Below are 26,382 nucleotides of genomic sequence, written 5' to 3' on the forward strand. Positions count from 1 at the left end.
ATTTATTTCCCCTAAGGGGGGAAAAAAAAAAAAACACCTGTTTACTGTTATCTCCTTAATAGATCTGCTTTTGTTTTTTTTTTTTTTTTAGTTGTAGACAGATATAACACCTTTATTTAATTTATTTATTTTTATGTAGCGCCGAGGATTGAACCCAGTGCCTCACACATGTGTGGAGTGCTCTTCCACAGAGCTACCGCCCCAGACCCTAGATTTTGTTTTAGTAGTGACTTTACTAGTGCCTTGATGTTTTCAGTTAACCTGCAGATATTACTTCTACATTATGCATGTTACAGTGAAGTGTCCAAATTAAATTCAGTTTTAAACTCAGCCCTGTTATATCACAAGGTGAAAAATATGAATGGTGATATTATTTTGCATGTGCCTGTTCATGTGTGGTTTTTTGTATGTATGATTTCGCTGTAGCATTCACAGCATTCATCCTCGACATAGCCTTGGGAGGTAGTAAATGGAATATCTACAAAAGCACTTTTCAGGTGGAACAGGGAGACAAGACAGCAGGAAATGAAAAGCCATGTTATCTTTTCCTGCTGATTCATTACTTTTCCTAGGTCTTGGGGTCAGCAACCTCCAAAGGTCTGACTTCTACCAAGAAGGGTTGAGTCTATGGCTAATTCCCAGAGGCCTGAGGCATCATACCCCTTGCAAAGAAAAAAAGAGAGAAGAAAGTTAAATGAAGTTGGAGTATTGGAGAATAATAAGAAAATTTAGGGAGAAAAAATAATAGAGAAGGGCAAGAGGTTATACTTGTTTATTTCTCTTACTATGAGCATTTTATTCAAAAATATAAAGTTACATATTCTGTTTTACACATTGGATAGAAATTAAGATAATGCTTTAAATAAAAAGATGTTTTCATCTGTAAAAATGCTTGTCATTTTTATGTTTTTTTAAATATTTTTTTCAGGATGCGTAAATCAGGGAGAAATCCAGAAGCAAGCAACATAGAGCAGCATTCCCTTCTCCCACACTGTTTTAAAGGAAGGAAAAAAAAAAGTTAACAACATATTTATTCTGTCGTAGATCCAAAAAGCCAAGTCAGTATTTTAAGGCAGGAGTTTTCTTTGGTTTTTCTGTTTCCCTACCACACCTTCAGATTCTTGGCACAATATAGGCATAGTATTGTGTCATATTCTTGGTCTGTTTTCTCAGACTTTTTAAGTTGATTTTGACTCTACTAGCAATGCTAGATTCTTATTGTGACATAATTTGGGAAATAGACAATGACTGATTGAGGGGGAAAAAAAACTCTACAAATTGTACTGTTGTGTATGAGACTAGGTTCCCCGCTTTTCTTTTTCTTAGGTCTGATGCTATTCCTAGGCAGTGACATTTCTGTGATTTAGGGGATTCTATATCTGTCCTGTCTAGATTAAAAGCCACTTCTTTTCTTTTTAATTAAGCTTGTGGGATAAATTGTTACCCATCAGAATTCTCCATCTTAGTTCACTAATGCTGAAAAATATAGTTCACCTCTGGTCACCATCTCTGTTCTTTTTAGCCTACTTATTCTTTCTCTAGTAGTTCTTACAGCTACTGCCTATTTTTTTTTTTTTTTTTTTTTTTTTTTTTTGCCAGGGATTGAACCCAAGGGTGCTTAACCACTGAGCCACATTCCCAGCGTCTTTTTTATATTTTTATTTACAGCAGGGTCTCTCTAAGTTGCTGAATCTGGCCTTGAACTTGTGATCCTCATGTCTCAGCCTCCTGAGCTGTTCTGGTTACAGGCATGTGTCACTGTGCCTGGCTACTTTTTCATTATTAATTTCTTGTACCTTCATACTTCATATCTTACCTGGTTCAGATATCTTGGTCCTTTTCTATAGTCACTCCCTTATAAATGCTCCTTATCTACTTGCTCTTTTTCTTCTTTCATATTTGCCCTGTAAATATCTCAATTCTGGTTTAAAACAGGTATTTGCCTGTATTGCCTCAGCAGTGAACAGCTGCCTGATACTGGGGGGAAAAAATCAAACAACTGTTCTGTCTGATGTTATGTTAAATTTATGGCCACAGATCTTAAATGTACTCCTAATTTTACAGGCAATCCTAATAAAAATGCCTATTAAATTTTCCATTTTCAGAGGTGACTCTATCAACTCTTTCCTCTTGTCAAATCTGCAGAATCCTCCCCTCCTACTCAAAGTTGCTGACTTCATTTCACATTACCTTGAGAAAATTCACATTATTGGATGTTATCCACTGCATCTTCCACCATTAAATCTACTAGTCTTTTTTCATCTGTACCTGTGTACTTTGCAATAGTGTCACTGTTCCTGAGTAAAACTCTGTGCCACTTTTTGTCTTAAATCTCTCAGTTCCCCAATCTAAAGAGCTGCCTCTTCCTAAATGAGAAATTGTTCTCTTTCTTTTATGTTGAAATTTCTGCTGTCTCCTGTTCATTATAGCAAAGCATACTAACATGTCTTAAAGACTCACCTTCCTTTTTTAAAAAAATCTTTCCCTTGACACGATGTCCCCTTCTAGTTGTCAGCCCATTTCTCTTTTCCCCCTCAGCAGAATTTGTTTAAAAAGAAAAACTGATTATAATTGTGTTCTGCATTTCCTCACCTTTTTTCAAATTTGTCCAAACAGCCCTATATTTTTATCAGTCTTCTGAAACTGCTCTTACCAGGGTCACGTTGCCAGATCAAAAAGTTCCTTTCTGCCCACCATCTTACTTTACTTTTCAGCATCATTCTACATATTCCCTTCCTTAAAACACTAGTTTCTTGTAGCATTTCTGACACAGATTCTCCTTATTTTACTGCTCTTTTACTTGTCATTCCTTTGCTATTCTCATTTTTGGTTCTGTCATATTCTAGACCCTGAAGGGCTTCATTCTCAGCTCTATTTTCTTTTTTATATATACCTTCTTGAAAGATGGCTTCTAGTCTTATAACTTTCAGTATCAATCATTTTTCAATAGCTCCCAAACTAATATGTATAGTGAGGCTTTCTAAAATAAAATACTAATTATCTACAGAATTTCTTTAGTTCAAGAGCTAACTTAGCTTTACCCAAAGCATATCTCTTGACCTTTCCTACCCTTCTCAAAACCTGTTCTCCATAGCTGAGTGTGGTGGCTCACACCTGTATCCCAGCAGCTGGGGAGGCTGAGACAAGAGGATCACGAGTTCAAAGCCAGCCTCAGCAATAGCAAGGTGCCAAGCAACTCAGTGAGACTCTATCTCTAAATACAAAATAAAGCTGGGGATGTGACTCAGTGGTTGAGTGCCCCTGATTCAATCCCTGGTACCAAAAAAACAAACAACGACAACAACAAAAAACTGTTTTCCAGTTTTCCCCAGCTATCACCAGTTGTATTAGGCATTAACCCACAAAGTAATCATTGATATTTTTCTCCTTCTGCTTCCCATATTAACTCTGTTAGTAAGTCCAATCACACTGAAAAATATATCTGGAATTCAGTCACTGCATTGTACTCCTTTTGGTGAACTATTGCCTCTTGCTCATACTTCTGCAGATACTGACTGGTGTCTTTGCTTTAACATCTTGCTCCTCAGTTAGTCTCATATTCATGGCACTTAGACTGAGCTCTTAAAACTTAAAAGTAGATGTTGTCACTCAATGCTTAAAACCTTGCTGTGTTCTCATATTATATTTAGAATAAAATTCAGACTTCTTAACATAACTTAAAAGACTGCAACATCTGGCTTCTTGCCGTCTCTGCACTACTACTTCTGTTCATTACATTCCTCCACATTGCTTGCCTGTCTTCTCACCTTTGTCCCTCCCTTCCTAACCAGATCTTTCTGTTTCAAAGCCTGTGCATTTGTGATTCTTGCTTCCTCTTGTCCCAGATCTCTGCATGGCTCACTCCCTGGTGGTTCCTCAGCATTGTCTTCCTAGACTGTTTTAGCTAACAGTGTTTCCATTACATTGCTAGTTTTGTTTTATTTTTTTCATTGAATGTGTCACTGTGCTGTGATATTGTTTGCTTAATAGTGTATATTATCTGTTTTCTCCTTTCAAAAGTTTTTGGTAAGCATGAGATGTTGTATTATTTTCTTTTCCTTCTCAGTAAATATTGCTGTGAATAAAGGAAGGCCAACTGGAATTTTTGGGAAAATTTTGTCAAATAAGTTGAGAGTGCATACTGGTTTTCTCTCAGACAAATATGGTGCTTTACCTTAGTTGAATAAAAACTTGAATGTTTATTAGGTTACTCTCATTTTTCTTAGTTTTTAAGAGCATTCCTTTGTATTTTGTGATATCAAGGAATCCCTTTCCAATGCAAGAGGTTTTGCAGTGACCTACAAAACTCTTTAGCAGAGAGTAGCAAAACCACAGCCTCCTTTGGGACCCATTTTTGTATAGCTTGCAGACTAAGAATGGGTTTTACTTTCTTTTTTATTTTTGAAAAAAAGAACAACAAAAATAAGAAGTTGTGAAACAGATTGTAATAGTCCATAAATTATAAAATACTTACTGTCTGGCCTTTTACAAAAAGGGTTGGCTTCCCCTTGCTGGAGGATCTGGCCTACTGTTGTCTGTCTAATCTCATCTAACAGCAGATTGCTTCTCAATCTAGTCAGTCACAGAAAGTCCTCCTTTCTGTTCTTCATCAGATCAGGCCCACTCTGACCTCAGAATCTTTGCCTTTGCTCTTCCTTCATGTGTAATACTCTTACCCCAGTGTGTGAATATGGTGGCTTATTCCTCCATTCCTTCACAGATTTGCTTCAGGGTTACCTCCATAGAGTGGTCTTTTCTGAACACTTTAATTCCTAAACTCCATGTATTCCTTCCTCTTTCATTTTTTTTCCATTGGATTTATCTGCATCTTACCTACTATATATTTTACTTATGTTCTTTGTCTTTATAGTAAACTTAGTGAGCGGTGAGATTTTTGTCTCTGTCGTTCACTGTCATGTCCACAAAGACAGTACCTGGTACACATTAAATATTTGTTACATAAATGGTAATAAAGTGATTCTGAGAATCAATATTTAAAAAATAGTTTCTTCTAAAACATTTCAGTAAACATTGACTAACTGCTATAAGACAAGACAGGTCTTGTCTTCAATCTGTGGAAATGTGAAAGTAAAGTCATTTCTCTCAAGGACATCAGTGTGGTACTGAGAACAAACATAGAAATAAGTGAAATAAAAGTAAGATGAAATTTATTATCATGCAGTTCCTTTGCTAATTAAAATTTTAACTTGATAATTTAAAATATTATTGTATAAGTTAAAATGTCTAAATATGACATTAGTAATGATTTTTATATTCTGTATTGGTATCTATTTTTTATTATAACTTATTTTCTATAAAGAAATATTCTCTTTATAAGTAAACAGTTTTGTAAAAATAAAATTATTATTTAAATTGACCTTGAAATATCAGAAACATTTTAATTAGACACAGAACATATGAAAGTATCATTTTAGTTTTTTAATGCATTTTTTGCAGGAATAAGAAATTCTTATTTTTAAGCCAAGTTTAGATATTTACGTGGTATTACGAAATTTTGTATCTTAACTTTTATATTAACTGAATGAGTAAAATTAGGAAAATAAAGTGAACAGGGGAGTGTGTGTTGCTTTCTTTCCATAGGTAATGTTTTATATATAATATTGATGTTGATATATAATATGATACTCTAGCAGTATCATTTTACTTCTAATTAGTGTATTTTTTAGTCCTTTGTATAGCTTAAGTTTCTGTTCTCCAGTGAAGGTAAGTATCTGTGTCAAATTGGATTGTTAGTATTTCCTTAAACTCAATAATAGCAGCATTCTACCTTTTTCTTAAATATGTGTGGGAGATTGTCGTGGTGCATAATTACACCACAATTATATATCTTTGTTGGGCAAAGCAAAAAAAAGCCAGCAGGAATGCAGTCTCTGACAAATGATAATTTCTTAGTAGAATTCAAAACTTAGTAAGCTTTGAAGAAGGAAAACAATTTTTTTTTTGTTAATTTCCTAGGTGTTTAAGTTGTAAGGAAGATATTTATTTTTCCGGGCTTATATTGTTTTCAAACTTTAAACAGACTATATTCCTTGGAGTTCTATTTTGAGTAGATTAATCAGTATAGAGGATATGCTTGATTTCCTTTTGTACATTTGCTGGACTTAATGAGCACCTATATACCACAAGGAACAATTTCACAGGACAAGGTGAGATAGGTAAAAGACAATGGGAGATGGATTAATTCAATTCTTATACAATTTTCTATAATATTCTTGGTTATCTGACTAGATAAAATTATTTTATCTTGATGGTTATTCTTTTGTCTATAGAACAAAAACATAAAATATCTGCAAAACTAAGATAAAGCAGGGAGAATGAAAATATAAAAAGAAGGGTATTAGGAGAGGTCAAGACCAAAATAATAATAAGGGGACCACAAATATGTCATACTGTATTACATTCTGTGTAGTCTGATATGGGCAAATACTCTGTTTTGAGATGCAACTGTATCTTATTCAAGAATAACTTTAAGGGCTGGAGCTGTAGCTCAGAGGTAGAGTGCTTGCCTTGTACTTGTGAGGCACTGGGTTCAATCCTCAGCACCACGTAAACATAAATAAATAAAGATAGTGTTTCTATCTACAACTAAAAAAATTTTTTTTAAAAACTACAAAAGTTTAAAAAATGTTTTGTCTGTTATAGAAAATATAGACACTATAGAAAATCCAAACAAGAAAATATACTAAATTTTTTTCCTTTTTAATTTTCTTTAATACATGCACGCCCACTTATATTTGGGATCATGTCCCTTTTTGAATCAGTGGAAGTAGTCACGAGAATTGTATGCCAAATATTTCGAAGGTCAAAATAAATATCATTTTATTTTATTTTGGTACTGTGGATTTAACCAGAGGTGGCAATGGGGTATCCTACTGCATCACATTCCCATCCCTTTTTATTTTTTTGAGACAGGGTCTCACTGTGTTGCTGAGGGCCTTACTAAGTTGTCAAGACAGGCCTTGAACCTGCTATTCTCCAGTCTAAGCCTCCCGAGTTGCTGGGATTATAGTCATGCGCCACCATTCCCAGCTAAAAATTTTTTTAAAAAAAACATAACACACAAATAGAGAGTGTAGAGGTGGAGTAGAATGAGAGCAATGAATTTCTTCAGTTGTTCTGAAACATAACTAAAAAATACAATGACCTATTTCTGTGACTTGGGAGGGGATAAATTTAGGATTAAAAAATTATTTACTTTCAGATATAATTCTAATTAAGAGTGCTGAGAAATAAAATTGACTTTGGATCAGAAGCTTAGCCCATAATATCTGACTTGTAACCAGAAAATAGTAAAGTGATTTTAATTGGGTTCCTTATCCTGTGTGTCATAATGTCCCAAATGACCAGCCTAGTGCAACAGGCAATAGGGATTGCCAGCACCATCTGGAATAATTCACAGATGCAAAGCAAAAGGAATTTATGCACCATTTCAAATATTTTTCTCTCTTAAAACAGAGAACAAACCTTTGTATGCAGTAAGTGATCATTATGAGAAACTTAATTTGGGGGAAAAGCAATTTGTTTGATGAAAGCAAACTTTTGCTTTATATCTTCATCTTTTCTAGTGCAAAGATTTCAAACTATTTATTTCATTAGTTAATATAATTGATATGAGGTTATTAGCACATTAGAAACATTAACACAGAAAATTATGGAGTGAGGAGAAAGCAAATAAAATATTACTTAAAAAATTTTGTTCTAATGGTGTCTGAGTTTCTTGTATTATCTGTGACTGAAATCATATAAATATTCCAGATGACCAAAAGTGGAATTCTTATATAGGACCTTTTGATTCATTCTCATCAGAGAATGAATTACAATTAATGTCATTAATTCACCATTCCCTCTTGAATATTTTACCAAGCTTTATTGAGGTATAGTTGACAAATAAGATTAGTGTATAGTTAAGATGTACACTGTGAACTTTTGATATGCCTATACACTGTTAGAGATTACCACAGTCAAGCTAAAATCACACATTGCTTCATAGCTACTGTTTTCTGTGTGTTTATGACATTTAAGCTTTCCTGACTTTTTCAAGTATAGTATATTATTAGTTGTACCACATTGTATATTTGATCCCCAAAACTTTTGTAACTGAAAATTTGTGCCCATTGACCAACATCTTTCCTCTTCCCCAGGCCCTGACAACCACATTTTACTCTCCTTCTATGAGTTTAATTCTTTTAGATTCTACATATAAGCGAGATCATAGAGTACTTGTCCTTCTGCGTCTGGGTTATTTTATACTGTGCTGCAGGTTTATCCGTGTTTTCATAAATGGTAGGATTTCTTTCTCTAAATAATATTCCATTGCTTATATATGTATATTGGACATTTTCCTAATCCATTCTTATGACACCTAGGTTGTTTCCAGATCTTTACTGTGGTGAATAAAATTGCTGTAAACATGGGAGTAGAAATGTCTCTCTTGAGGTCCTCATTTTAGTTCTTTCAAATAAATATCAGAAGTGGGATTGCTGGATTATATCATAGTTCTGTTTATAGTTTTTCAGGAACTTTCATGTGGTTTTCGCTAATGGCTGTACCAATTCCCATCAACACTGTACCAGGATTCTCTCTTCTCCATAACCTCACCAATACTTGTTATCTTTTGTCTTTGATCACAGCTATTCCAACAGATGGGAGCTGATGGGATCTTGTGTTGCCCAGGCTGGTCTTGAATTCCTTAGCTCAAGCCATCTTCCCACCTCAGCTTCCCAAGTGACTGGGGCTACAGATGTGCACCATTGCACTCAGCATCCTTTGTCCATTTTAAATTGAGGGTTTTTTGTTTTGTTTTGTTTTTTGTTTTGCTATTGAGTCCCTTATTAACTCCTTACCAGATGTATGGTTTGCAATTATGTTTTCCTAATCTATATGGGCTGTCTCTTCACTCTATTGTTTGCTTGCCATGTAGAAATTTTTTAGTTTGATATAATCCCATTTGTCTGATTTTGGCTTTGTTCTCTGTGCTTTTGGTGTCATATAAGGAAAAAAAAAAAAATCATTGCCCAAACCATTATCAAGAAGCTTTCTTCCACTGTGTTTTCTTTATGAAGTTTCAGATCTTAGTTTTAAAAATGCTTTAATCCATTTTGAGTTGATTTTTGTTTGTACTGTGAGATAAAGGTTCAGTTTCATATGTAGGTATTCTTCTATATGTAGGTATTCAGTTTTCCCTGAACCATTTATTGAAGAGACTATCCTCTCATATGTGTTCCTCTTGGCATCTTTGTCAAAAATTAAGTTACTGTAAATGTATGGATTTACTTCTGTGCTCTCTATTCTGTTCTGTGGTGTATGGTGTCTGTTTTTATGCCAGTATTTCAGTGTTTTAATTACTATAGATTTGTAATATAGTTGGGAAAACCAGAAAATGTGATGGTTCTAGCTTTGTTCTTAAGACTGCTTTGGCTGTTCAGGGTCTTTTGTGGTTCTGTATAAACTTTAGTGTTGGTTTTGTTTGTTTGTATTCCTGTTTCTGTGAGAAATGCCATTAGAATTTTGATAGGAATTGTATTGAGTCTATAGATAATATTGTTAAATTTCTATACCACCCAAAGTTAAGTCTTCCAACCCGTGAATTTAGACTATCTTTCTATTTGTATCTTGAAAAATTTCTTTCATCAATGTCTTATAGATTTCAGTATGCAGACTTTCACTTCTTTGGTTAAATTTATTCCTAAGTATTTTTCTCTCTTTGATGCTATTATAAATGAGATTGTTCATGTCTATTTTGGATAGATCATTGTGTACTATATAGAAATGTAATTTATTTTTTATGTTGATTTCATGTTCTGTAACTTTATTGAATTTGTTTATTAGTTTTGATAATTTTATGGAGTCTTCAGGGTTTTGAACATATAAGATTTTGTCATCTGCAAACTGATACACTTTAATTTCTAAGTTTTCCAATTTGGATGCCTTTTATTTCTTTTTTTTTTTTTTTTTCACCCAATTCGTGAGAACTTGCAGTACTGATTAAGTAGAAGTGGTAAAAGTGGACACGTTTTGCTTTTCTTTTTTATTTTTGAACTAGGAGTTGAACCTCAGGGGGCTTACCACTGTTACATCCTCAGTTCTTTTTAAAAAAATTTTAATTTGAGATGGTCTCTTTTAATTGCCGAGGTTGATATCTAAGTTGTGATCCTCCTGCCTCAGCCTCTTAAATTGCTATAATTACAGATGCGCACCTCCATCCCCAGCTTTGGCCTCTCTTTTCTTGTTCTTGATTTTAGAGGAAAGGTATCAGCTTTTCATCTTTGGGTATGATGTCAGCTATAGGTTCATCATATATGGACTTTATTTTACTGAAGTGTATTACTTCTATGCCTTATTTGAGAATTTTTATTTATTTTTTATTATTTTGTTACTGGGGCTTAAACCCCGGGGTGTTTAACAACAACTATCCCCAATCCTATTTATTTATTTATCTATTTATTTATTTATTTATAGTTATAGAAGGACACAATATCTTTACTTATTCATTTATTTTTTATTTGGTGCTGAGGATCAAACCCAGAGCATCACATGTTTGAGGCAAGCACTCTACCATTGTGCCCCAGCCCCAGCCCTCCTTGTTATTTTTTACTTAGCAAGTGGGTCTCTCTGTTTCTTAGCTTCTCACTAAGTTGCTGAGACTGGCTTTGAACTCATGATTCTCTTGCCTCAGCCTCCTGAGTTGCTGGGATCATAGACATGTCCCACTGTGCCCATCTATTGAGAGTTTTTATCATGAAAGAATGTTTAGCTTTATCAAATGCTTTTTTTCTCAGTCTTTTCAGAGGATCATGTAATTTTTACCTTTCATTCTGTTCATGTAGTATATCCTGTTTATTGATTGTGTATGACGAATCATCCTTGCCTACCAGAGTTAAGTCCCACTTGTTCATGGTGAATGATCCTTTTAAAATTCTAATGAATTAGGTTTGCTAGTATTTTGTTGGATTTTCATCTGTGTTTACCAGGATATATTGGGCTTTGATTTTCTTTTCTTCTGCTCTTATTTGACTTTGGTATGGAGGCAATGCTAGCCTCTTAAAATAAGTTTGGAAATGTTTTTCCTCTTCAGTTTTTTCAAAGAATTTGAGAAGGATTGGTTATTTATACTACTTTTTTTGTTTTTAATATTTATTCTACTTTAATGTTTGGTAGAGTTCATGTGTGAAATCTTCCAGTTCTGAGCTTTTTTCCCTTGAGAATTTTTTAAATTACTGCTTCTTTTTCTGTATTCATTATTGATTCTTACATCTATTTCTATTTCTTCTTGATTCAGTCTTGGTAGGCTTTATCCATTTCTTTTGCATTTTCCAACTTGTTGACATATGATTTTTCACAGTGTTTGTTTAGTCAGCTTTTTTGCTGCCATGACCAAAAGACCTGACAAGAACAATTGGAGGAAGAAAAGTTTATGAGCTAGAGAGAGAGAGAGACAGAGACAGAGACACAGAGACACAAAATATATCCCCCAGAGGCATGCCTCCAGAGTGACCCACCTCCTCCATCCACATGCTGTTAGCTTAGAGTTACCACTCAGCTAATACCTACCAGAGGATTAATGCACTGAATAGTTCTGAAAAAGAGGAAAAATCAGGGAGTCTTGCTTTGCTATTTATTGAGACTTTTTATAAAGCTGTAGTACTTACAGTTGCATAAAGTTGGCTCAGAAACATACAAGCATATCAGAGTGGAAAGCCCGAAATGGGCACACATGTATATAAAAACTTTACATATGACAGAGGTGACAATGCTTGAAGTATTGCTGGGTCAAATCATTATTAATACATACAAAAATGAAATTTTATTCTTTCACTATACTCAGAAAAATGAAATTATATCTTTACTTCATGCCCACTCAACTTCAATTTCAGGTGGGTTAATGACTTCTGTGTGAAAGACCAAGGTTGTAACATCTTTAGGGGAATAGTTTTATGAATTTGGAATGGGCAAGATTGTCATACAATTGTACTCTATAAAGAAGAAGATTGGTATGTTTGAAGCAATTAAAATTTTTAGATTCTGTAAATGCAATGATAACATAAAGCAATCAAAAAAATAATTCATAGTTTGGAAGAACATAGTCCATAACATGTGACAGTTAAAAAATTATTAGTGTATATATAAAGTAATCGTATGTTATTAAAGAAAAGTTGTCTTAATTAAACAATGGACAAAAGATATAAGTTCACAGAAGTGGAAACAGGAATGGCCAAATACCATATGAGAATATTTTTAGCTTCAGTAGTCAGGAGCATGCATTTTAAAACCATATTGAGACTCGATTTTTTATCAGATTAGGAAAAATTACAGAGTCTAATGATATCAAATGTCAGTGGGTATGGAGAAATATAACAAGCATTGTTATGACCTACTAGTGAGAGTATAAATTAATAAAACCTTGAAACGAATGTAAGTTGTACCTACTGTATGGACTAAGCAGTTGAGATTTTAGACCTAAATCCTAGAGAAACTTGCATAGTTCTATTAGATTGTATCTAGCAGCATTGTTTATAATAGCAAGAAATGGAAACAACCCAGTTATCCATCACCTTGGGAATGGGCTAAGACAGTTATCATATACATTGTTTTATACTGCAAAAAAAAATTGAGGGGATTAAGAAAACTAAGTATCACTCTCAAAACGCAAACTGAAAGGAAAAAATAATTTATTGGTAAATTTTATGAAACTCAAAAATTGGCAAACTATAAATGAAGGGTCCATGTATATGTAGCAAAACTTTAATAAAAAGCAAGGAGATTTTAAACCCAGAATTTAACATAGAGATTACTCTTACCAGTGGAGGATAGAGTAATAATAGTCTTTGGAATATGAGAGTGGTACAATGGAAGCTTCAGAAGTAGATAGAATATTCTTTAAAAAAAATTTTTTTATAATTGTAGCATGCCTTTATTTGTTTAATTTTTATGTGATGCTAAGGATTGTACCCAGTGCCTCACACATGCTAGGCAAGTGCTCTGCCCCTGAGCTATATAGTCCTAGCCTTAGAATGTTCTAATTCTTAAGCTGAGTTCTTAGATCTTGATGCCATTATTTTCAGATACATCTATATTATATATACCATTTTGAATGCTTGAAATATTGATTTAATAATGGTAAAATTCATGTTATAGTTCAAAACCTTTGTTAATGAGTCATAATAATATATCTGTGTGACAATGTAAGGAGACTGCTTCCATTATTTTCAACAAATGGTTGACTTGATTTGTCTATCATATCAGATCCTCTCATGCTTTTCTTTTGTTTTATAATTTTGTCATGCTTGATAAAGTATGTGCTGAAATATATTCTCCTTAGAGTAAAACTGGAACATCATTGTATACAGTGTATTATCTTTGATAGGGAAAAATTTGAAATTGTTGAAAAAAATCCAGCCTGTGGCTGAGTCTCAGTGGTAGAGTGCTTGCCTAGAGCACGTGAGGCACTGGGTTCGAGCCTTAGCATCACATAAAGATAAATAAAGGTATTGTGTTCATCTGCAACTAAATATATATATATGTGTGTGTTTGTGTGTGTGTGTATACACACACACATATATATGAAGAAAAAAAACAATTGTTGAAAAAAATCTTGCACCAAGAAGTTTTGTTGGATTTTGTTGGTGTAAATTTGTACATAGCATATTCTTTCTGTGCACATATATGAAAAAGCTTGATTTTTCTCTCTCTATCAATAGGCAAGTGAAAGACCAGAATAAGAAGGTAGCAAATCTGAAGCACAAGGAACAGGTGGAGAAAAAGAAGAGCGCACAGATGTTAGAGGAGGCCCGGCGGAGGGAAGACAATCTCAACGACAGCTCCCAGCAGCTGCAGGTCAGAGTACACGGAGTCTGAGAGGATTGGGTGAAGAGATTTGATCCTTAATTGCATGTTGTTTTTCTCTTCATCTTTATCCTCCTCTTTTTTCTCTTTCTAACCCTGCTTGCTGCCTTCCTGTCAGATCAACTTTTTAGCAATAAAGGAATGGCTTTAAATAGAAAAGGCAAGTTTTATTCCACAGTTTTGTGAGGACACCTCAGCATAGGAGAAAGTTCATCTTGCTTCAAGTTGATCATACTTAATTGGTAAGTTCAATGTAAGTTTAATGAGTGGGTTATATTAAGCTATAGGGTTGTTAGTGTAACTGTTTGCCATTTCTGTTCATTAAAGACCATTGTTGATCTTAGTTTGTGGCTTTCTTCCTTTTTTCCATTTCCCTTTTTCTTTTCTTTCCATATTTCTTTCCTCCATTTCCCCTCCCTCCCTCCCTCCCTCCCTCCCTTCCTTCCTTCCTTCCTTCCTTCCTTCCTTCCTTTTAAAAAACATATTCAATTTAGAGAGTACATTTCATAGTCATAGAGGACATATTTTTTTCTTCTTTGATGGAGTGATGATATTAAACCAGAACAAATAACAATAGTAGCAGCTACCATGTAAGTGCCAGTTAGGTTCCCAGTATTTAAAATAGGCCCTGGTTATACATTTCTCTAACCTTCACAGTAATACAGTGGTATTGTCCACATTTTGCAAATAGGAAAACAAAGACATTGAATTACTCACCTAAGTAAACACAATGTTCTAAGTGACTTGGCTGTGATTTTTATCTGGGACTTCTCATCTGCAGCCTGTCCTCTTTTTCTTGGCAGTAATACCTTAGAATGAAGGTTTAGGTTTTAGGGAATCCCATAAACATGCTGGAATCCTCTAAAACTCCTGGTATGACAGCTAAACTGCTGTGATATTGCTTTTCTTTCTTTATAGCTTCTCTTTGGATATAATATAGTATGTATACCATAATTGCACAGTCACACAATTTTGACTAGAGAGATGTGGAGAAGTTATTTTCTAGAAACTGATTTTAGGCTTTGCAACAAGTGCATTCTAAACTTGGAAACTCGAATTTTTTATTTTTATTTTTTTGGTTTCTCTTTTATATAACTTTTACTGATATCCTTCTTACAGAAGGATAAATTACTTCAAACGCACCAACTTTTGAAAAGAAGCATCATCAATTTTTCCTCACCCTTTCAACTGTTAATATTAACACTGGTTAATATTAGCATTTTTCTCTTCCTCCTTCACTTCCTCATTTAAAAAAAATACAAATCTGATGAATGTAAAAGAATTTATTTTTGTGAAATCTATATTTCTCTGATTACTAGTGATGTCAAGTGTTTTTTTCACATCTTGAATTTTCATTTGTTAATGTAATTCAAATCTCCTCACTTTTTTCCCCCAATGGTAGCTTTTTCTCTCATGAATTTTGTGCTTAATTTATCCACATTTTGAGACCATATATTTAATTTGTCTTAAATTTAAATTTGTCTTAATTTGTGTTAAAAGTTGTTCTGTTATTGCTTGCATTTTTAAAAATAACATGTTTGCTTTTTAAATTACTTTAGAATATTTTGTGTGTTGAGGAAGGTTTTTTATCCCCTAACAATTTCAGTAGCATGTTTACAGGAAATTATTTCATTGCTCACAAGTCTGAATTGGTATCTTTATGTTTTGTGAAATTGGTTAACAATTCAGTCTGTTTCTAGTGTTTCAGTTTAACCTCCCTCCTTGAACTATGACCACATTTTTTTAAATCGTAGAAAATACCTATTTTATAATAAGACAAGCCTGTCTTTTAGTTCACTCTTTACCTCTTATCATTTCTTGTGTTCCCCTGATGCTGATTTAATGTTTTCTATTGTCTGTCTTTGTAAAACAAGGATATTCTAAGTTTCTATCAGTTATTATAATACCATGAGTGCTTTTATATGTAATCTTTTATAATCTGTTTTTAAGAGCAGATAGATAAGATATATTGCATTATTTGTATTTTACATAAAAAGAGTACTAACATAGAGGGGTTGACTGACTTTTCCAAGGTGTGTCCCAGTGATAACTGATGGCCATATTTTTAGCTACTAAGGAAATGGATATATTTCATTCAGAGAAAGTGAAAAGAGGACTGGCCTACAATTAAGATACTTAGGATCTGATCTCAGTTCTTTTACTAACTACTCTTATGTATATTTTTAAATTATGCTATTACATATAATAGTCCAGTGGTAGTGAGTTTTCCTAGCCCTAGACTATATTCTCTAAATACAGTTCATGCCTGAAAAGAGCTAGGGATTCTTGGAGAAAATGGCTGATTCCAGAATTGGAGATGGACATGTATATTCTAAACCTAGATCTCTAGATCAATGGGTTTGAGATTATAATGTCCCTTGAATTCACCTGGAGGCCTTTTCAAGCTTAGATTGCTGGGTCCAGACCTTAAGGTCTGATTCATTAAGTTTGCTTAAGCTGCAAGAATTTGCATTTCTAGAAACTTCATAGGTGACGATGACATTCCTGGTTCTCGAAGTTTGGTTCAAGGACATTCCTGGTACACAAATCAAACTTCGAGAACTACTGTAGTACAGCATCTTGTGATAATGAAGAATTAAGCTTCCGGAATTTACTGAGGTCATGTAAGAAGGTTAGGGAGATGCAAATCAAAACTGAGATTTCATTTTACTCCAATTAGAATGCAGTCATCAAGAATACAAATAACAATAATTGCTGATAAAGAGTTGGAGGATATGGGGAGAAAGAACACTTACACATTGTTGGTGAGACTACAGATTAGTACATCCACTGTGGAAATTGGTATGGAGGTTACTCAAAAGAACAGGAATAGAACCACTATATGACCCAGCTCAATTCTACTACTTGGTATTTATCCAAAGAACTGAAGTCATATACTCTAATGATATATGCATTCCAGTGTCTATAGTAGTGCAATTCATAATAGCCAAGGCATCTGTGAACAGATGAATGGATAAACGTGTGTGTGTACACACACACACACACACACACACACACACACACACACACGAGTTCTGCTCAGCCCTAATAGAAATGAAATGATTTAAGTTGCTGATAAATGAATGGTTGGAGAACATCATGCTAATTGAAATAAGCCACAAACTTAAAGTCAAGAACAGAATATGTTCTCTCATAAGCACAATCTAGAGAGAAAAAAAATAATAATTTTTTAAAAGGCTGGGGAGGGCTGTAATTGTGGCTCAGCGGTAGAGTGCTCACCTAGCACGTGCAAGGTCTGGGTTCCATCCTCAGCACCACATAAAAAAGAAAATTTAAGTATAAAAATAAAAAATTTTTTAAAAGCCTGGGGAAACCACGAAAATAGAAGGGAAAACAATAGATCTAGGGAAATGGAGAGGGAGAAGGAGAGAAAGGAGAAAAAGGGAAGGAACCAGGGAATGAAGTAGCCAAATTAAGCTCTGCACATGTATAAATATTCACAAAGAATCCCACTTTTATGTGTAATTACAGTGCACCAATTAAAAATAAATAAATAGAAGGGAGACCATTAAAGTAAAGGAAGAAGGTCAGGGAGAAGGAAGAGGAAAGGGGAAAAGGGAAGTAATGGGGAATGAAATGGAGCAAGTTATTGGCATATATGAATATGTCATAATGAATACTACTATTACATATAATTACAATGTACTAATAAAAACTTGTTTAATAAGGACAGAAGAGCAACAATGGAGGGACCATTATTTACCTAGTATGGGCAGTTATAAAAAGGACTGGAGTACAGTGGATTAAAATAAATATATTTAAATCCAAAAGCTTAGTATGGAGACTGTACAAATAATTTAGAGATTACTAAAGCACCACTTCATTATTCTGAACAAATAGGTAAATAAAGGGAAAGAATCGGGCAATTAACTTGCCTTTTATGGGTAAATTGTGTTAGACAAATCAGATAGTGGATCATGGTAGGTTCAGTGTTGAAGAATTACAGCTGATGAATGCAGAAGGAATGATAGAATTTAGAAAATTATCTTCTTGCAGTTAACTAAATAAACATGGATCCAGGCAACTCAGCAGTGAGTTATTATTATTGAATGAAATGTGAATAGAGACCTTTATAGTGGGTGGAGCAAGTTGATACCTATCAATAAATCTTTCAGTTCCTATAGAAAGAAAAAAAAATCAAGCATGTTAAACCTCTGACTATGATGCATTTGCATATATGTCCCAAAGAGTCAAATCTAAATTTAATTGAGCCAGGTTAAGAAAAAAAAATAGGCAAAGAAATATGTTAATTACTCAAGGAAGTGCTATGAACCAAACTCAGATTATAATACAAATTTTTTTTGGTACTGGGGATTGAACCCAAGGGTGCTTAACCCCTGAGCCACATCCCCAGCTCTTTTTATTTTTGATTTTGAGACAGAGTCTCATATGCAGAAGGCCTTGCTAAGTTGCTGAGGCTGGCCTTGAACTTGTGATGCTCTTGCCTGAGCCTCCTGAATTGCTGGGATTATAGGCATGCACCACCATGCCTGAATCAGATTATAAAAAATTCTACATGACAGATAACTCATTTTCTTCAACTAATATATGTGAATGGGGAGAAAGAGAAGAAAGATGGTTTTTACAGATTTTTTAAAAATTGGGGAACATAAATTTCATGCAAATCATTTAGAGTTTATTGGGATCCTGACTTAAATAACATAAAAAAAAACATTTTATGAGGAGAGATCCAGGCACTTAACAGGATACCAATAAGTTTTTTTTTAAAGTATAATTATTTTGTTATTGAAGTACCTAGAGAAGTGTTTATAGACAAAATAGTGTGGTATCTGGGAATTATTTTTAATTGAAGTTATAAGTGGGGGCATATTGGTTAATGGGATTATTGATAGTTATTGCAGTTGAGTTACGGTGAAATGGGTTTCATTTAACTACTCATTATACTTTCGTTTGTGTTTGAAATTTTTCCTAGTAAAATGGGGAAAACTAGAGTCCTTGACTCTGGCTTAGTTTCTTCTTCCTTCCTCCTTCCCTCCCTTTGTTCTGTTATGAGAAACACACTCCTGGTCTTATGCAGGCTAGGCAAGTGATCTGCCACTCAGCTATACCCACAACCTGGGTTGGTTTCCTAGCTGTATTTCTTATTTGTGTTTTTCTTCTTCCTTGAGAAATGTTTTTATATTTTCCAAGTAATATTGCATATTTATACTTTCCTTGTAGTCTCATTTTTAAACTGAATTTCTTTATTATTTTATACCTTTGCCTATATTGTTTAAAAATTAGCTTTTAATTAACATACCAAAAAATTAATACATAATATTTATTTGTTTTTAATTCTTTTTTGTAGTTGTAGATGGGTAGCATGCCTTTATTTTATTTGCTTATTTTATTTTATTCTTTGAAGTTATAGATGTACAGAATTCATTTATTTTATTTGTTTACTTTTATGTGGTGCTAAGGATTAAACCCAGTATCTTACCTGTACTAGGCAAGTGCTCTGCCATGGAGCTACAGCGCCAGCTCCAATACGTAATATTTAAGTTTGCTTATATCCTTCCAAAACTTCTTCTAAGCTTTAATTTTAAAGTTTAAAATTATTATCATTGTAATGATAATATATACAATATTTTAGCTTCTTTTTAAAAACTTAATATTATATCACATTACCACAAACTGTGTGTTTTTATAATGATGCTTGTACTTATTGAATTGAATTAGAAGTTCACTACTTTATACAAGTTCCTCTTTTGCCAGACCTTTTTTTATTTCCAGTTTTCACTGAGCAAATTTGTGCAGATAATTTTTACTGAATTGGGTTATTTCCTTAGGGTATTCCTCAGAGCAAGATTATTATGTCAAAGAACATGAAATGTTGTTTTTCCCAATTTCCTACCCAGAAAGGTTATATATAATGCTCCCAACAGTTTAGCCATTATTTTCCCCATGATCACTTTGGTTTTGTTTAAATTTGTGTTCATTATGTGCACATAAAGTAGTAGTATTTTTTTCATTTCTTTAATGAAACTTCATTTTTCTCATATAATGATTTATTATTTGACCTATTATCTGAAATTTCTATGTCAAAAATTAATTACCTCACAAGGATCTCTATTGAGAACCTAGTGTGAATCAATGTTTTGTATTGATGCAAATTGATGTATAACTTTCCCCTTTTCACTATTTTTACTTTAAGACTGATTTGCTACATTTTATTGTGTAAACTACTTTTAAAAAATATGATTTGCCTACCTTAATATTTCCAGACAATTCTGTTATTCATCTCCCATTTATAACAAGGTTAAATGTATTAGTTTTTCTAGTTCTTTAAATGTTTGTACATGCATGTACATGCTTGTTTATTGTAACTAATCATCCTTTTGAATTATGCAGAATTTATTTTAATGTATTATATGAGACAAAGATGTAAAATATTCTGCTAACATTTAGTAAATAGAAATTCTTTTAAAAAGTTGTTTTTAAACATCTAATTAATTATATGCTAAATGTTATAGAAATTTCCATTTAGTTCTAAATTCTAGGTTTAATAGTCTTGTTTTAATCCATTTTTATACATATGTTGTTTTTACAATATCTTTATTACAAAATTGTAGGGTATTTGAACCATCATTACTTTTATCTCAAAATATTTTTTCTTACTAATCTTTGAAATGTCCTTTGGAATATTTAAAAGATTTTTGTGAAATTATGGGAAGAATTTATGGGAAGAATTTAAAGAATGTTATAGGGCTATAGCTCAGTTGGTAGAGTGCTCGCATCACATGCACAAGGGCATGAATTCAATCCCCAGTACCACAAATTGAAGTTTAGACAAGTCTGAAATAAATTAGTTTTGCAAATGAGCTCAAAATTATATTTAAAACTGGGCATGGTGGCACATGCCTATAACCACAGTTGTTCAGGAGGTGGAGGCAGGAGGATCACAAGTTCAAAGCCAGCCTCAGCAAAAGCAAGGTACTAAGTAAACATCTGAGTGAGACTTTGTCTCTAAATAAAAATACAAAATAGTGCTGGAGATGTGGCTCAAGGTTTGGATGCCCCTGAGTTCAATTCCTAGTGATGTGTGTGTGTGTGTGTGTGTGTATAATATCTAAATCCACAGTATTATTGGTATTGGTATAGATGGTATTATTGTACCATCTATAGATAAAATATTAACAGAAGAACATGGGATTAGAGCTGAGGCCTTAGGATCCTCAACATTTACAGATGGGATAGACTAGGAGGAGATGGTGCTGAGAAACCAACTGAAATGAAGAGGCCAGTTGAAGTGGGAGAGAAAAAGAAAGAGTACAGCATCACAGAAGGCAGGAGAAGATTGTCTCTAAAGAAGAGAGTACAGAAGATCCCCCTGACTTCCATCATTTGACTACATAATGGTATTTTTGCTTTACAATGGGTTTAGCAGGATTTAGCCACACTATGTGTCAGTGAACATCTATAAATACATTGGGTTAATGCTACTGAGAGACCGAGAAAGAAGACAGCACAGTTGAGTGGTCTGATCCAGTGTATCAGAAATAAATGACCCAGAGGTAGCATAGTGACCTCCCCTGGATAAGATAGATACTTTCCATTATGCCTATTGACCTTGGAGGTGATAGTCCCATATTGATCCCGCGACTTGCATTGGCCAGTTTTTCGGTCATCTGCTCACCAAAATTCAGTGTCTCTTGGATCTTTGTCATACCTTCTCAGGAATGTTTTTTTGCACATGGCTTTCTAGAACTTGACTATACTTATAATGGTTATCTAAAATTTTCTAGCATGGTCCATAGATAAATTAAACTTTTCACAATTCTAGTTGAAAAATCACTGATATAAGACATAAGTAATAAAGTCATTGAGGCACTTTTTGGTCATGACCCTTTCCTGTTATCTATTATGCTGTTCTATTATGGTGTCTCTTCTGTTGATATTTTACTTATAATTTTGCCATATGTTTTGTTTCCCTTACCCAGAATTTAGCTTTGTATTAATTAAATTCAGTTCTGAAGTTGTTTAATTTTCCTTAAACCATATTTTATTTTATTTAATTAAATCAGATTTTAGAATATCTGTAGTTGTCTTTGCTAAACATGTATTAATTGCCTGTATAGAGTAGTCATTGTGCTGAGGGCTGTGGGGATAGGAGATAAATAAAAAATGGTATTTCCTCTCCATTAACAGTATATATGCATATTATATATTTTTGTGTGTGTGCTGAGTATGTTAAAAAATTGTTATAGTATAGTTATATTAATTATAATTATAGTAATTGCAGAACACAGAGCTGAAATTAGGTAAATCCCAACCAAAGGATCCTCCCGCATAAATAGTTGCATGAAGTACAATCTTCACTGATTTGACCCATGATGATTTGGGGATTTAAGAGCTCCCTTACCCATCTGTGTGTCTCTCCCAATCCCCAGTGCTAGAGAGGTAACCCCAGAATTATCACTAAAAGTATACTCCTAGCCCGTTACACATCTTCTGAGGTTTAATTTCTCCCTCCTTTAGGAAGCCTGTGTAAATCTTACAGTTGGAATTAATCATGCTTTCTGTTGTAATTCCATTAGAATTTGTATCTCCTTTGATTTCAGGGTTTATTTTACCTCACTTTGTGTTATATACTAATGGTTTATATGTCAATTCCCCCTTATACCTGATTTTGGTAACCTTGGCTTGATATTCTGCCATAAATTTTTACTGATGTTAATTATATCTAAAGAGATCAGGAACTCTCAGTCACATACATCTTAGCTTTATGTTTTAGTCTGTTTCTGTTGCTGTAAGAAAATATCATAAAGTGGCTAGCTTATGAACAACAGAAAATTATTGCCTACAGTTGTAGAGACTGGGTAGTCTAAGATCAAAGCATCAACAGATTTGATTTCTCTTGAGGGCCTGCTTTCAGTGTCATAGGTGGCAACTTGGTTTTTTCACATGGTAAAAGGGGCAAAGTAGCTGTCTCAGGTCTCTTATAAGGGCTCTGATCCTGTCCATGAGGGCTTTGCCTTCATGACCTAATAACATTTAAAAGGGATCACCTCTTAATGCCATTGCATTGGTGATTAGATTTCACTCTAAGAATTTTGATGAGGGAGACAAACTTTGAGACCCTAGTACCTAGCATTTGGAATCTCCCATTGACCAAACCTGAAAATGTTTTAACGCCATTTTAAGGTAAAATACTCACTAGCATAGCTATTCTGCTTTAGATAATCTGATAATGCTTGTTTTCTTTGAACATAGTTTATTGATTTTCTAGTCTTGTTCTTATGCTGAATCTTCTTCCTATGAATTTTCAGTTATACTATATAAAATTTCCACCCCTAAATTACTGTTTATTAATAAACTCTACTCTTTTGTCTTCTCCATTGTTCTTTAACCCTGTATGTATACTTATGTTTTATTGCCTTGCACTTTCCTCTTTCTCCTTGAGAACTAAAGAATAATTTTATTCAAATGTATCTAATAGTTATGTATAGAATATTTCATCTATCATAAAACAAATTCACTTTCTTCTCAGCTGCACATGAAAACTTCTCTAAAATAGACCAATTTAGGATCGAAAGACACAGTCTTAGTAAGTACAAAAAGAATGCAGATAATCTCTTGTATCCTGCCAGAACATAGGTAAATGAAAAGAGAAATCCATAACAAAATAAAAAACAGAAACCATGTTAAAATGTGGAGAATGAGTAATGTGTTTTTTTATCATGAACACTTTTTTTAATGAATGGTGTGACTCTACTTTGTGTACAACCAGAATTATGAGAAATTGTGCTCTATATGTATAATATAAATTGTTATGCATTCTGCTGTCATATATAACAAATTAAAATTTAAAACTTAAAAAAAACTGTCTTGCCCTTTTCTATACATTATTTTATAATTGCCCGTTTTCTTTTTCTTCTCAACTAGTTTATACATCTACTGTAAGTTAAGGGTTACTTTTAAAATGTATTTTTAGTCTTAAACAGTGTTTTACTTTGCTTTTAACTACTTACAGTTATAATTATTGAGTTATAATTAATAAAAATGTAAAATTTAGGTCATAAAATTTAAAAAGAACTTTGAATGATGATATTACATTCAACATTCAAATACATATTCTTTAAAAATTTATGGGTTTCAAGGCCCTTTAAAGGCCTTGCATATTCTAACAAAAGAATGCCATCTTTTCTAAGTTGAGAATATTTACTTATTTGTATTTTTTCTTTATGTAGTACCATTCAAATACATGTTTTGACAAAGCTGTAAGTTCCAGTCACTTCTAATAAGGCCAAATAGAGTGGACTAAAGTACTCAAATCAGTTGTGATTTGGAGCTTTGTTTTTATTTAATGCAAAGATAAGTATCTGCATTTAACCTTGAGGAGGTTGCTGTCAGAGAGATTAATGGAACTGCTGAAAGAATGCTGTGGCTCTTGTGAGTTAGCTCTCCTGAGACCAATGAATATTATGAATAAAGTTCAAAGAAAGTGAAAATGATGGAAATAGAGATGGGGAAATCAGCTTTACATATAGTGGGCATATTCTCAGATGCAGAACCAGTGAAACATTTTGTGTTTTCTCTAAAATTTGATTTGATATGTGCTATCTACAAAATAGTTTCTTTCATTTTGATAGGTTTTTTAAAAATTTCTGAAATAAGACTATTTAGCCTTCCTTTTTAGATAGTCTATGGAGATAATTATTTAGATGTTCAAGTTCTTGTTTTTATAAAAATTAATTTTCATTTCCTCTTTCTAGACCTTTTTACCTACTTATATGTTTAATTCTATATCATTTTTTCCTTTTAAATTCTGTATAGAAGATGAACATAGGTGAGTTTTTATGATGTTCTTGATAAATATTAAATGGAGTTGGGGATTACTTTGGAAAAGTGTACATATAGTTAGCACCTACCTGTTCTTACAACTCCATGGATAGTTGTTGTAATGACACATAAAATTTCTCTTCCTACAAAGGAAGCGCTACTCAAATTGTTGGCAAGTGTGTAACTTTTCAAAGCCCCTTCCTCAAACCGTGCCACTTTTTACTTAGTTAGAATAAAGCAAGAGCAGGTTTTAAAATTATTTGAAGAAATTGCAGTGTTTGCAATGGACTCCAGATCATTTTCCCTCTGGCAGAAATTCAGTTTCATTTGAAAGTCAATGAAGTTTATTGAAAGATTGTTTATTGATAGGACTTACCCACTATTCTTTACAGTTAGGGTTAGCCCTATTTCGTGACAATATTTAGCCAAATCCTTTGAGCTTTTAAAAAGAAGGGTCCCTAATAAATGATGAGTAATTACATTTGACCCTAAAATACTTTCAAGTGGACTACTATATTGTGGCTTCAGTGAAATGAATAGTTTACTCATTTCCTGGTGGTATCCTAAAAGCTCCTCTCTAGTTTGTATTTGGAAGGTGATGTTTCCAAAAGGTTCTTTTTGTTTTTTAAGAGAGCAGAAGCAGGCATGCATGTTGTCTGTGTACCAAGACCTCAAAGTCTAGGGTCCACCTGTTATGCATTACATCAGTTGTTTTTATCACTGTTACTGTTATTATTATTTTGATGATGGGTATTGAACCCAGGACCCTGCACAATCTAAAGCACACATTCTACCACTGAGCTATGTCCCCAACCCCTGTTATAAGTAAAATTGGGATTTTTTTTCAAAATTTTATTTTGAAAATATATTCTTGCTCTTTTTATAAGCATTGCACATGTGTAGTGCCCTACAGCTACGTAAATCCCATGTCCTTGTCCACATTTCTCATACCCAGCTATCAGAATTTTCAAGATGAGACCCTAGCCAATCTATATTTGTAGTATAGGCTCTGTAAATGTTACTATATGAAAGATCATTTTATGTGTTTACTTTTTCTTTTCTTTTTTTAATAATTTCTATTTTTTAAAGAGAGAGAGAATCTTTTTTTGTTTTTTGTAGATAGATACAACACAATGCCTTTATTTTTTTATGTGGTGCTAAGAATCGAACCTGGGTCCCACCTATGCTAGGCGAGCTCTCTACCACTGAGCCACAATCCCAGCCCCTACTTTTTATTTTCTTAATGAAGCACGTCTGCTTTTGTTTTGACTTTGATTTTTAATAATTGAGATTATAATAGCTCTATTAAAATGAGGGAAGTTTCTAAGGAGTATTAAAAAAAGAGGAGAAGACTTTAAAGTTATGAAAAATAAATGTAGCTGGTATGTTACCAAATTCTGTTTCTGTATTAGGCTGGCTTTCTTATCCTAACCCTGACTTTATCAATACATCTGGCTCCAATCTTTTCCTCATTAAGTATCTGAGAAATTGGTAAATGAGTTCTGACATGTTGAATGATTTTCATGAAATCTTCTGCATGTGTACGCATGCTTGAGGGGGTAGGGAAGAAGAGACAGAATAAGCAGTGGGGTTGAGGTAGAAAAGAATTACTGTCTCTTTACATTAAGCATAATGGGTAGCAGTTAACATTATCATCTTTCAGAACACGTTAAAGTCTATCTTATAAGTGGTGTTTACTCCAAAGGAAGCAGCTCT

At 33.4% G+C, this 26,382-nt stretch overlaps 1 protein-coding gene across 8 annotated transcripts in view; it reads left to right on the forward strand.

Moving 5' to 3' along the window:
- Erc1 (ELKS/RAB6-interacting/CAST family member 1) overlaps positions 1 to 26,382 on the forward strand; it is a 532,578-nt gene that overhangs the window by 246,022 nt on the left and 260,174 nt on the right. For all 8 annotated transcript variants that reach the window (XM_076854010.1, XM_076854009.1, XM_076854013.1 and 5 more), the window contains one exon: positions 13,719 to 13,854. In XM_076854010.1, the coding sequence (XP_076710125.1) occupies positions 13,719 to 13,854 (136 nt within the window). The remainder of the gene's footprint in view (positions 1 to 13,718; positions 13,855 to 26,382) is intronic.

This window comes from Callospermophilus lateralis, chromosome 4 (genome assembly GCF_048772815.1).
Source record: "Callospermophilus lateralis isolate mCalLat2 chromosome 4, mCalLat2.hap1, whole genome shotgun sequence".
NCBI lineage: Eukaryota > Metazoa > Chordata > Mammalia > Rodentia > Sciuridae > Callospermophilus > Callospermophilus lateralis.